The 13,378-nt window shown below is 33.8% G+C and overlaps 1 protein-coding gene across 3 annotated transcripts in view; it reads right to left on the reverse strand.

The window, feature by feature from the left end:
- Positions 1 to 837: 837 nt before the first annotated feature.
- Positions 838 to 13,378, reverse strand: part of DDX4 (DEAD-box helicase 4) — a 51,987-nt gene continuing 39,446 nt past the window's right edge. For 2 of the 3 annotated variants that reach the window (XM_037529734.2, XM_037529732.2), the window contains 12 exons: positions 13,112 to 13,159; positions 12,958 to 13,005; positions 12,603 to 12,745; positions 11,894 to 12,046; positions 10,022 to 10,176; positions 8,784 to 8,913; positions 7,023 to 7,189; positions 5,835 to 5,980; positions 4,381 to 4,480; positions 3,007 to 3,277; positions 2,750 to 2,860; positions 839 to 2,092 (listed from right to left, as the gene is read on the reverse strand). In XM_037529734.2, the coding sequence (XP_037385631.1) occupies positions 2,006 to 2,092; positions 2,750 to 2,860; positions 3,007 to 3,277; positions 4,381 to 4,480; positions 5,835 to 5,980; positions 7,023 to 7,189; positions 8,784 to 8,913; positions 10,022 to 10,176; positions 11,894 to 12,046; positions 12,603 to 12,745; positions 12,958 to 13,005; positions 13,112 to 13,159 (1,559 nt within the window). In that variant the 3' untranslated portion in view covers positions 839 to 2,005. Of the gene's footprint in view, positions 2,093 to 2,749; positions 2,861 to 3,006; positions 3,278 to 4,380; positions 4,481 to 5,834; positions 5,981 to 7,022; positions 7,190 to 8,783; positions 8,914 to 10,021; positions 10,177 to 11,893; positions 12,047 to 12,602; positions 12,746 to 12,957; positions 13,006 to 13,111; positions 13,160 to 13,378 lie in introns of all 3 variants that reach the window. The other variant, XM_037529733.2, reaches the window with a different exon arrangement.

The raw sequence follows: 13,378 nt of genomic DNA on the forward strand, positions 1-13,378 counted from the left end.
GCAGTTGATTCTGGGATGTGGACTAACAATATGAAAAGGAAAAGCAGGAGAATTCTGCTGCCAACTATTTTTAACTTTTCTATTGCATTTTATTTCTAAGGATGTGTATAGCTGTGACTTCGGTATTTTTAAATCATTCAAATCTATACTTAAAAATAAGGAAAGTAATTGAACATAAGAATAGTTACAGTTGGTTTATAATGTTAGTGGGATTATGCATGATTTTCTTTCCTTTTTTACAATTGAGTCAGTAATACTATTATGGTGGTTTTACAAATCAAGCAAATTCAGAAAAATTTTCAAATCAGGGAAACTATGACCAAAAAGCTCTGTGAGAAAAATGAAAAAAAAAAGGGGGAAGAAATAGCCTATATTTTTTGTAAATAAAGCAAACAGGTAAGTAAGATATGTAGTCCAAATAACAATACACCTTCATTCACTTAGACTTCCCCAGAAGTGAGATTACAAGTGATATATTTCCCATACTTTTATTAGATGAAGTTCCCTTTTTGAGTTGTCTATTCTTTGCACATTAATCTGTTACTCCTACATTTCCACATGTAAAGAAGTACACACTGATAATTCACTGTAGTCACAGTAACATGTTTCCTTATATGATGTTTACTCCTCATATATAAGCAACTAATCCTTTTGTAATCAAAGGTAATCAGATTGTTAATTGATTCATGTTAATTGTTTTTTTTCATGTTAATTGTTTTCTTCATGATTTCTGTCCTTTGAGCTTAAAGTCAACTCTCACTCCCAATTCAAAGTTTTAAATTAAAAAATTTAAAATTTAAATTTTTTTTATTATTCACATGGGATTTTCAATATGGCATGAGGGTAGGCATATAACTAGATATCCTAATAATATCTGTTTAATACTCCTTTTCTTTCATGTGTGATGCCTCATTTATTAACTAAACCAAACTCCTATAACAAGATATATGTTAGGGACATCTTACTTTGAATTTTGAAGTGAAAAATTACATACACAAAAATCTGATAATCTTTGCATCCCTAAATATTTATGTCTCACTTTTTTTTAATGTCTTAATGTTTTGGTTCATTCAACAATTTATTAGGAACTTCTTACATTCTGGTCATAGAGAATTCAAGCTATATAGTGGTGAATGAAATAAAGACAGGATTCTTTCCCTCATCAATAAAATATAAAAGATTAATTATGGCAAGAGTGAACAGATTTTTTTTTGCTGATATAATTTGAATTCAAAGAATGATTTTCATTACCACATCTGTGTATTAATGTATATTACACAATATTTAATTTACATCAACAGTTTTGTTCACTTCACTGGTTTCACAAGATGCGACAAAACGAAGTTTCAAAAAGGGTTGAGTATTACTATGTGTGACAAAAAAAAATTTCAAAAGCTTTGAAAAAGTTAGGGGGGAAGGTGCTTCAGAAGGTTTATTTTCAAAAAAGATCTATCTACTATACATACAAACACTTGTTATGACATTGAATACAGAGCTCACATTGTAACATTTAACCATGTTCATCACATATCTGATGATTTAAAATAAAAATCATCTTAAAAGGCTTATGTCTTTCACTGCTTGCTTCATGAAAATTATGTCATTATAATAGTATACTATTGCTTTCAATACTTCTTTATAGGTGAAAACAAGCTCCAATAACCTCTAACCAAAAGTGTATCAGGTCCTATTATTTGTTATAGGATCAATAAAAAGTATGTTAAGACTTTTCTTAGGCACAATTTATGTCTAAAACCCCTGAAGAACACACTAGAAATAAGCAAGACATTTAGAATGCTTTAATCTTTCCAGTAACTGCATCGCTGTAACTTTTAGCATTTCACATAACTCGTCAGTAAGGGTTTTTTTGAAGGGTGGGAGTAAGAACAGAAGAACAGGAGATAGGATAGCATAAGGTTTCACACTTCTGTTAAAAACTCAAAAATCAAAACTATTTTCTTCTCTGCATCAAAACTGTACAACAAACTTGAAGGTTGTTTTTGTTTTAATCCCACGACTCATCATCTACTGGATTGGGAGCTTGTGAAGAAGAAAACCCTGCTGTGTTCAAAGTGCTCTTGCTCTGGTAATTCTTTAAAAGAAAGAAAGAAACATTTAATTTTATGGAAATTTAACGTTATACTACCTAGACAGAGCACAGGAAATCAAGCTTTCCAACCATGTCCTCCCTAAATATATAAAGAACTTCATTCTCACTAAATCCAATTCATTTGAAAAAGGCCATGTCAACCTGGAAAATCTAAATTGTACAAAATATTTCCAGAAGAAACCTTTTTAAAGCCAACAGTTTTTACAAATAGAAAAAATTACAATCCTACACATGAGTGAGCATAAATATTTAATGATTTATATGCTCGCTGTTTCTGTATAATAGTAGTACTAACACAGCAAACAAAAAATGCAACTCATATCTCAGGTTATTTTATTTATTGAAGTGGTTGGAATTCCAAAAATATAGAATTCCAACACAAGGTTCAGAAGATTCCAAATTAGCTTTTTTGTGTGCCAAATTAAAATTTAATGTGTCAGCAATTTAGGGAAAGGAAGATGTTTAAGAATAAATCTGTTTACTCCTCATCTTTAGAACTAAAAATATGTACATAAAATTTCAGAGAAGTATTATTTATCTTTAGACACTATATAATGATTTAAATACATTATTGAATGTTAAGCAAAATATTTACAAGGTAACTGGAAGCAAAATTCTTAATTTTTACACTCAACCAACCTTTCTAGTATCAACTGATGCAAACACATTTCCTCTTGTACTACCACTGAAGCCAGGGACATATGTACTAAAGGCAATTTCTTCCAACCACGCAGGAACATCCTGTTGAGCCTTTAGGAAAAAAAATTGACTTTATATACAACATGCATAAATAAAGTTTCAAAGATTGGAATAGTTTACTTTTCTTGAATTTATGCATAAAATGTCTACTTTTAATTAGAACACTATCCATTCAGTTTTAAAATTTTTAAACTTACATCTGATAGTACTTTCACTAGAGGTTGTGCTAAATGGCTATCTGAGTCAGGATCGAAAAAGGAAATAGCTCTGCCAGTATTTCCACAACGACCAGTACGCCCAATTCGATGAACATATTCATCAATGGTAGACGGAAGATCAAAGTTGATAACATGTTGAACATTTTCAATATCTAGCCCTCTGGCAGCTACTGAAGTAGCAACAAGAACTGGACACTTTCCACAACGAAAATCTCCAAGCGCTTGCTCTCTCTCTCTCTGCTCCCGATCACTTGAAAGAAAAAGTATTATTAGGACCGTTTTTAAGAAAATTAAAGAGAATTACTGAAGTTCAACATATTTTTTTTCATAAAAATAATAGCATTTGACATTAAGGTCTTACTTATAACATCCAAGCCATCATTTTATTTAATTTTCACAATAATACTCTGAGATTGTAACTATTCCTATTTGTAGATATGTCACGGTAACAGCTAATGCATAAAACCAAAGTACAAAGTCAAGGATGACTAATGTCACATCTAATCTATTAATAAACAGTATCTATTAATAATATCTTTCTAGCCTGAAAAAAAATTATACCTTATTAGAATGCTTCTTCAAAAAACAGATTTTTTTAAAAAAATTTATAACCTCAGAATTCTACATATTCAGTGATTATAGATCCACTAATAAAAGTGCCAATGAAGTTGTGTTAATAGGATATTTTTAAGTACTCCAGTTAAAAAAAAAAGTCAGGCATTAGAAAGATTAGATTCAGGGCCTCCCCAGTGGCGCAGCGGTTGAGCGCTGGGTTGCGAAGCTGCCCGCGGCCTCTGCGGCGCTGGTTCGATCCCCGGCTGCTCCCCGGCCACCAGAGGAGGGTCCCACATGGCGCGCAGACCTCTCCTGCCACCCGCTGCTCCCCTCAGCAGTGTACTTCGGTGCTTCTGCCTGCTCTGCTCCCCGCTCTGGTTCTGGTGAATTCTCTCACCCTCCTGCGCTTCTGACTGTACCCAGTGCATGTATAAACAAAAAACTAAACAAACAAATAAATAAATAAATAAAAACATGCCTCTATAAAAAAAAAAGTTTAAAAAAAAAAAAGAAAGAAAGATTAGATTCAGCAAAGAAAAACTTAAATCTAAAGATCTAAGTCTTAAGCAGATGTCTTAATAAATTTTCACTCCTCATGATGAGGAGTCTGAGACAGGACCTTTAATAACCCATCTCTGTCACTTAGTACTTATAAAACTTGAAGATGGAGAAGAACAGTTTAGGTCTTCAAAATTCTGAATTCGAATCCTAGGATTTTATCATATTAGTTATATATGCTGATGTTTCTGAACAAATGACAAACAAAAGTCACCCCCTTCTATGAAATAATCTACTCACCCATGAATACTTGTAGTTGATATTTTTTCTTGACAAAGAAAAGTGGCAATAAAATCTGCTTTTTTCTTAGTTTCAACAAAGACCATAGTTCTTTCATCACCTACAAGACAATGAAATATTGATTAATTTTCAAATTAGAAAATTAGGAAAAGGAAAAAAAGAGGGATTGGAGAATAAGAAATTATCTCATCTATCATTATATTCCCAGCAACCAGACATGGGCCCCGTAATAGAATTCAGATATTTCCTGGATGAATGAATGTCAAATATAAAGAGTCAAGAACTATTTTCCCACTTTACAGACTGAAAAAAAAAGTTTGTTATTTTTCCCTCAGGTCAACAACCTGAAATAGACTTAGGTGCTAACTCTAAGAAGTTTTTAAGTTTGTCTCAGGTTCTTCATTCCTGTTCTCTAAATTACTGCCTTTGCAACTTGATGTCCCAAAACAATCCTGTCTTTTATTTGTCTTGATTGCCCCAGGTATTCATAAAAATGACATCTAACCCAGGGCTGACAAATCCCTCAATAGTCTAAGTTCCAATACTATTTTTTAATTCAAACTTCTTTATCTGCAAAGTATCATAAATTAAATAACTTTACCCTAAGGTCTTCACCAGTAAAAAGATTATTTACTTGTTAGCTGAAATATCTAATTAGCAGAAACTCAAGAATGAATCAGAGATTTTTTTCCCAAAAAGTAATTTCCCTATAAAATGTCAGAGATGATAATTTATACCCTTAATGGAAGAAGACTGTATTACTATTTATAATCAACTTCCCCCCTCCCCTTTTCTTCGCTCATTATTGGAACCTTGACATTCAAACTGAAATTTAATTATTACGTTGGAAGAGGGGTGGGGATGTTTTCCAACACACATGGAGGTAACAAGAAGGTATAAAAAGAACAATACCAGAAATTTCAATTTCCAGGTATAAACTAAGGCTATATAAATCAAAGACAGACAGATGATTTTCTTTAAAAATAAACGTTGTTTCTTTTGGGGGGAGAAGGAGAAGGACAAAATTCTTATTGGTATGAAGAAGCAGAACTAGAGCTTTAAAAGTTTTAAAGCTTTTAAACTTATAAAGCTTTCTAGCTTTAAAAATCTTTGAATCCATAATTATAGGAGTCTGAAGAAGCAAAAACTAGGAACTAGAAATATAAGAATTCACTTTCAATGTCAAAGTTTAATGTAAAGATTGCTGTAAGTCTATTTTAATCAAATACTGTTAAATTAAGTTTCAAATCCTTCCTATTTTTAGCCTTCATGGAAGAAAAAGGACTGTACTATGACATATACACAGAAAATTTAATCACAAACCTTTTATAAAAAACTTTGGCAAAAGAGAAAACAATCAAAACAAACTTATTAAAACTCATAACAAAGGATAAATTTAATTATTTTTTAAAAATCAAAATCATGACAAAAATAAATACATCAATATAAGATACCTATGTTTCGTAGAATTTCAACAAGTTTTTCTCTTTTTGAGTACTGGCCAACTTGGAGAATCGTCTGCAGAACATCTCTACATGCTCCACCCACTTGTCCAACAGCAACAAACAAATAGCTCGACTTTAAAAACTCCCCAGCCAACCTTAAAAGACAAAAGCATATTCCTTAACTGAATCTTTTCCATTAAATCTCCTGATATTCACTGAATTCCTATTAAGTGTTATAATCTAATTGGTTATAAGTTATAAGGTGGATACTTATTATCATCCAAGTATTATTTTCAAAGACCAATATAAAATGTTAATATTTTGAAAAATACATTAATACTAGTGAATTCATAGTAATGAGGTTGTGTCAAATTATTAATACAGTAATAGCTGTCTGGGCACTTCAGGCTCTCTCTGGCCAAGGACCAGCAGGCAGGAAGAAGAGTCCACATCCTAGCAGGAGTGTGTCATCTTCAGAGCAGAATTCACCAGACCATATGATATTCAAATATTTGTCAACAATTAATACATGAATTTTCTACCAAAGGTCCAATTCTTCCAAGCTCTATAATTTTGGTTTGAAGAAAAGACACAATTATAAAAAATAACTTCACTTAGTAAGGATATATTAAATCCTAGTTAGGTGCTATGCTGTAACAACATAGATACATTTTCATAAAATGTGATGCTAATTCTAAGCCAGAAATAGAGATACAAAACACTGGAAAATATCAAACTTTTTAGGAATACATGACTTCTTCAAGCACCTATGCTAAAATCTTTAAAAAAACAAAAACAGGGCCTCCCCGGTGGCGCAGCAGTTGAGCGCTGGGTTGCGAAGCTGCCCACAGCCTCTGCAGTGCCAGTTTGATCCCCGGCTGCTCCCCGGCCACCAGAGGAGGGTCCCACATGGCGCGCAGACCTCTCCTGCCGCCCGCTGCTCCCCTCAGCAGTGTACTTTGGTCCTTCTGTCTGCTCTGCTCCCCACTCTGGCTCTGGTGAATTCTCTCACCCTCCCGCGCTTCTGACTGTACCCAGTGCTTGTATAAATAAATAAATAAATAAATAAATAAATAATAAAAATAAATCTAAAAAACAAAAACAAAATCTCTCAAAAACAGGACATTCACACATTGGTTTTCTTCCCATAAAAACACTTATACACATAACAATTATATTTAGGAAGAACAAAATTACCTTTGAATTTCTTCTGGAAAAGTTGCACTAAACATAAGGGTCTGACGCTGTTCCCTTGTTGGCATTCCTGGGCAGGAAATTAACTTCTTCATTTCTGGTCCAAAACCCATATCTAGCATGCGATCAGCTTCATCCAAAACTAAGTATTTAACTTGTTTAAGACCAATCTTTCAAGATGTTTTCAAGGATTAGAACAGAAAATACGCACACTAGTTACTATATTTAACTAAAATGGAATTTAATATTTTACTTAGAAAATACTATTAATACTATTGCTGTTTATTTCAATTCTCAATTCTATGTTTTAATATTTTATAAGACTAAAAGAAACCTATATCAACACTACACAATACAACCTTCTGCAATTACTTAGAAAACTAAAATTTCTACATATCTGCAATAACATACTAGTAACCAGTTACATGTACTTAAGCATATGAAATGTGGCCAGTGTGCCTGAAAAACTAAATTTATTATTTTTAAATTTAAATAGACACAAGTTGTTAGTACTTACTGTATTAGCATGTATCTAGATTATGTTAAAGTCAAACTCTTTAGTATAAGAAATAAAATTCTGGGCCTCCCCGGTGGCGCAGCGGTTGAGCGCTGGGTTACGAAGCTGCCCGCAGCCTCTGCAACGCCGGTTCGATCCCCAGCTGCTCCCCGGCCACCGGAGGAGGGTCCCACATGGCGCGCAGACCTCTCCTGCCGCCCGCTGCTCCCCTCAGCAGTGTACTTCGGTCCTTCTGCCTGCTCTGCTCCCCGCTCTGGCTCTGGTGAATCCTCTCACCCTCCCGCGCTTCTGACTGTACCCAGTGCTTGTATAAATAAATAAATAAATAAATAAATAAATAAATAAATAAATAAATAAATAAATCTTTAAAAAAAAAAAAAAAAAAAGAAATAAAATTCTCCAACAGCATGACATATTCAAAAGTTTTATATTTGGCAAATTTATTTCTAATTCTCTTAAACCTTTCATAAATTCTCCATCTTATACTCAGGAACAACTGAGAAACTTTTTACATTTACATAAACACATTCTATAAAAAGCATATATTTGCAAAATAAGCATAAGTGATTTTGTTACTACTGTGGAAGCAGTTTAGTAAGAAGTTAAGGTGGATTTCTCTGGATACTGTTAATAAGTATACTAAGAAAAGTGCTTTTATGCAAAAAAAGCGTCTTCTGAGTAACCTATTTATTAAACAAGCTAAAAAAGCAAATCAGGTTCATGAAAGTGAACTTAAAGTTCACAGATAAATATATGATATGTGACTACCTAAAATAAATACATAACCCTAAAATATTTTTTAAAGAGGTAGAAAATTAACAATCCTGGTTTGTATCAATACCATGTTTGAGCAGGAGACAAAACAGATGCTACAAACGGCTTTCATCCAGGAAAAACAAACTTATTAGATAAAAGCACTTTTTGTGTTTTTCTCCCAGTAGTAGGTATAGGTTAGGATCCTGGAATCAGACCTAGTTCTAACTCTAGTTGTATCACTTACCAGAGCTACCTGAGGGATTTTAAATAGGGTTACCTAGTTTGTTTTCCCAAATATAAAATGGAAAACATAAAATATCATTTATCTCCTATTGGGATTAGTTTAAGAATTACTTAAGACCACATTCAAAAATCTTTTGGGGACCTAATAAAAATGTTGCTTTAACAACTGTACCCTTATGCTATTCTTTCCCTTTCCCAAACAAAAAGAATTCTTAATTTTGTAACAAAGTTATTCCTCTAGGGCTTACCTTTTCCTTCCCTATGATATCCATCAGTCTTCCAGGAGTTGCACATAATACATTACAGCCCTGTACTATTTGTCGAATTGAATGCCCCAACTGGGTTCCCCCATATATAACAACAGCTCTTACACAAGTCCTATTAACAAAAGAAATGTCATTTTCTAGTTATTTGGAAATTATATATTTGCTTTTAATAAGCTGCAAAACCAATATATTCAATAAAAAACAAACTAAATTCTATGCAGGAAGAAACTGAAAAATGAAAAAAGCATTTAAAACAAATTTTTGCACCCTATTTAATAAAGAGTTCTGCAAAAACAATACCAGTGCCCCCATGCAAAAACAGGCCTAAAATACGAACAAAAGATCCATTAAAAGAACAAAATGGATTTTAAATATTTTTAAAAAGTTAAATAGTACTTTAAAAAAAGGAGAAAATGAAGACTAACACAAAGTTTTCTCTCAGGTATAATAATATTTTAGTCAGGTGGAGGCAAACCAACACTTAGGAGAGTAAATCAACACAACCCATTTCACAAGCTTAGTACTGATCAAAAATTTTAAACTTTTTAATATTTCACATATTTTTTACATATTTTTTAAAAATAATAAAAAACTATTCCAATAAACTCACATCTAGGAATTTACCATCTAGCTATGGCATCACAAGTGGACAAAAATGATTGTACAATAATACTCACTGGCAGTATTTTCACTATCAACAGACAGAAAACTAAGTGTTCAACAATACAAGATTTTAATTATAGTGTACAAAGTCAAGATTACTATGCATTATAAAACATAAGGGATTTAGGGCCTCTCTGGGTGGCCTATGTATTAAGTCTCACTGCTATCACTGCTATGGCCTGACTTTGATTCCCAGCCAGGGAGCTAACACACATATGGTGCAGCAGAACTCTCCTGTCTCACTTGCTGCTCCCCTTAGCCATGTATTTCAGTAAATCTGTTCTGCTCCCTACTCTGTCTCTGGTGAGACCTCTCACCCTCCACTCCCACCCTCCTGGCCTGCACCTCAGTTCTACGGGGGGAAAAAAAAGTAAGGGATATAGTTGTACAGTACACATTACTGCCAGCATACACCTTCTTTTAAAATAGGGTAACAATAGCACAATATGCTATCGATTGTCAAAAGAATGACTAAAGAGCAAACAGGTGCACCAGCTATTTCTAAAGAAAAATCTCTGAAGAAAAACTTTTGTGAGTTGGATTCCAGATATACTTACCCAAAAGAAAATTTTCTGGCTTCCAAATAGATCTGATTGATCAATTCTCGAGTTGGTGCTACAATAATACATTCTGGCTCCTGTAGCTCTTTAAAACGACTAGCAGTTATTCCATCACGCATCATATGAGCCAAAATTGGCAAGAGGAAAGCAGCCTAGAAGTTAAATTCTACAATTCACAAATTTACAATGCATCATCTTCTCCTTTTGAATCTATTCCTCATTCCCTTATAGTCTTTAGATACCATTTCCATCTTGCTTGAAAATTTAAGAAAGGAAAATAATGTTCATTTATTAAAAATTCATTCAATAAGTTTTTGACCTCTAGGTCTTTGTGCTCAAATTATGCAATGTAATTGTTCAATAAAAACATTTTTTTTAATTTTTTATAAGGGATACCCATGGATGCTAGATAAATCAAAAACATACAGGGGGATGCAGATATAAGTTGATGCAAATCACTGCAGTTAACAGTTGTTTAAATGAGTCCTTTAAGAATAGTGTAAGATAATCCCTTAGAATGCACACCAAAAGTGGTTCATGTGCAGAGCAAAAACTGGGAAATCATGACCATCATTTGTATTACTAAACACATCACCCACACTGAAATTTCATGTAGCAAGAGAAATGCTGTGCTATAGTTTTCTCATTAAGTGAATAAAATAGCAAAATCTACCTCCAAAACCAGGTTTAAGTTACTTACTCACCTACTTTCCCCTCAATTCTACTATGAAGGCTGATTAAAACTAAAACAGTATGAACCAAGATTCCATGACCCTGACTTACTTCATGGGACCTTTTTAATATTAATCCTGCAGATTAATCCTAAAACCAACTTGGTCTCATTGTAACAGGGTGGTCCCAAGGAAAGGGGGAGGTTCCAGGTTCCCTGCCCCACCCAAGGGAGGATGGAGCTGAGCAGGAAGAGAAGAAGCTGCAGAGGAGACTGAGGAAGGAAGCAGAATGGAGCCAGAAGGAGACCTGGAGCAGGCACATGGAGCCTAGAGACACGTGAAGAAACCGCTTGTCTTTTGGTCGTGGACTGGGTGATACAGATGTGGGTGAGACCCGTGGGGAGGTGACAATGGCAGCTTTTATCTTGATTTTGATTTTGCTCTTTTCCTTCCAGGCTTGTCTGGTTGTTTCTGACCCTTTTCTGTGGGTCCCCACTGGAAGATGCTTTGGACTTGTGGCAGGCTTTGGGGCCTTGCTCTGGGCCAATCCCATTTGGATGGAGTTTTACCCACGAGGGGACGGGTAACTTTGGGTGCTTGATTTAGAAACTAGATTCTTTGCCTTTCCTGTATTGTTTCCTAATTGTATTAAGGTTCCTTCCCATTAAAGTCTCATGTTTTGTGTTAATGCGGCAGATAGCAGAACCCTATATAAAATAGGCAGGTTTGTGGGGTTTGGGCTGCCCCTCTCCCTGCCCTGTAACATCATCAGAGTTTTTCTAGAATTAGCATGGTTCATATTATGAACCAGGTGCAAAACATATAGCTTTTGTCATTCTTTTGACTCCAAAATTATGTCAGTTATATTGCATAAATTACTTTCTTCCTTTCTCTGTGTTCGTAACCCTCATTTTGTTTTAAATACCTGCATGTTAGAAAAGTGATTAAACATTTATGAACTGCAACCATCACTCTAGAATCAGCTCAAAATCTTTCTTCAGAAGTACACGAACACAAATAAGAACAGAAACTAGATGCAAAAACAAATACTTAAATGATAAATATGTATATGACAGTTCATTGAAATCATCTTAAAACCTATCCAACAAAAAATTTTCAAGCTTCCTGGGAAGAACCAAAGTTGAAAAAACATAGCAATTTGAATATGGGGCAGAAAACATGTGGGAAGATGACTTACAGTTTTTCCAGACCCTGTCTGAGCACAAGCCATTAAATCTCGTCCTGCTAGTATAATAGGAATACTGTATTTCTGCACTGGAGTGAGTTTAGTATAACCAGCTTTAGCAATGTTGTTATTAAGTGTCTGACAGAGATTAGCTTCTTCAAAAGTCTGGGGGGAGGAGGAAAGAAACAGCATATGAAGATCATTCCATAACATTTCATTGAGTTTTTCTACTCTTTATCTTGAAGTTACTTTCCCCAATTTGATGTCCCCCTTTAAAAGTAATATCCAAAGACTGTATAAATTACTTACTAGAAGTAAGGACTATACCTACAGACAGTGGTTCTAAAAAATTTCTTTTTACCCTCTTAAAACTTAAGAGAAACAAAGAACTCTGATTAGGTAACAATGGCTCATTATCAACAAAGGGCTCCCCTAGCTCCTTAGAAAATCACTCCCCTAAAACACACTTTCGCACACATTTAGTAAGTAGAAATCTTGAATCTTTAGGAAAAGTATCCTTTTTAGTAAATTTAAATAATGTTCTCATCCTGCTTTCAACGTAGCAATTAACTCTACTGTAGATTGTTCTAAATTTCTAACCTATCAGATATTAGAGGTGAAATTTCTGTATCCTTTAATATCACCTAAAAGAAAGGTACTATGTATATATTAAAGCCAAAATTTGTTACACGATCAACACAAAAATAACTGTTACACTGACCAGAATTGCTGGTGGTGCATCATGCCCAGACACTTCTACAAGAATAGTATCATATTTATCAAAGTTTATGCCTGTCTGATAATGTGCAAAGATGGAGTCCTCATCCTCAGGCGGAGGAGGTGGTATGTAGGTCACTTTTGGTCCTTGGAATTTAAATAAAAAAAGAATTTACATTACAAGGACAAGAAGAAAAATAAGAGAAAATATACAAAACTGACAAAATCAATTTTAAATATTGTAAAACTTTCCATTGTTTACTATTAAAGTTCTCACTTCAAATAAACTGTTTTTAAATATTTTGTATTTTTATTAAAATGAACTATACACTAATGTGTACCTCACAAAATTAATATACCTTGAGTGTCACCACTTTCTCCTCCTTCAGCTTCTGACTTCCAAGAATCTTAAAGGGAATCAAACCCAAAAAAGAGATGAATGTTTTTTCAAAAATCAGGAGGTAAAAAACCACTCATTATAAAAATCCAATACCTTATCTAAGTAAAACTTACTCTTTCCAGAGCTTGTTATTACTTCTTCATTTAAACCTTTGTAACCACCTATTAAAGAAAACCAGTAGTGACAATCAGTTAAGATTCAAGGCTGTGCACACATACTTTTATTCTCATTGCTTGTCTTCAAAGAGGACAAATTCTAAAACTGGATAGACATCTTTAGTGGCCCTTTGTCCAAATAATACTCGAGACAACTAAGATAAATGGAATATTGAACATTTTGTTTCCTTAGTATTCAAAATGCTGAAATTCTACAGATGACAG

The sequence above is a fragment of the Talpa occidentalis genome, unplaced genomic scaffold (assembly GCF_014898055.3).
Source record: "Talpa occidentalis isolate TD23 unplaced genomic scaffold, MPIMG_talOcc4v2.1 talOcc4.6, whole genome shotgun sequence".
NCBI lineage: Eukaryota > Metazoa > Chordata > Mammalia > Eulipotyphla > Talpidae > Talpa > Talpa occidentalis.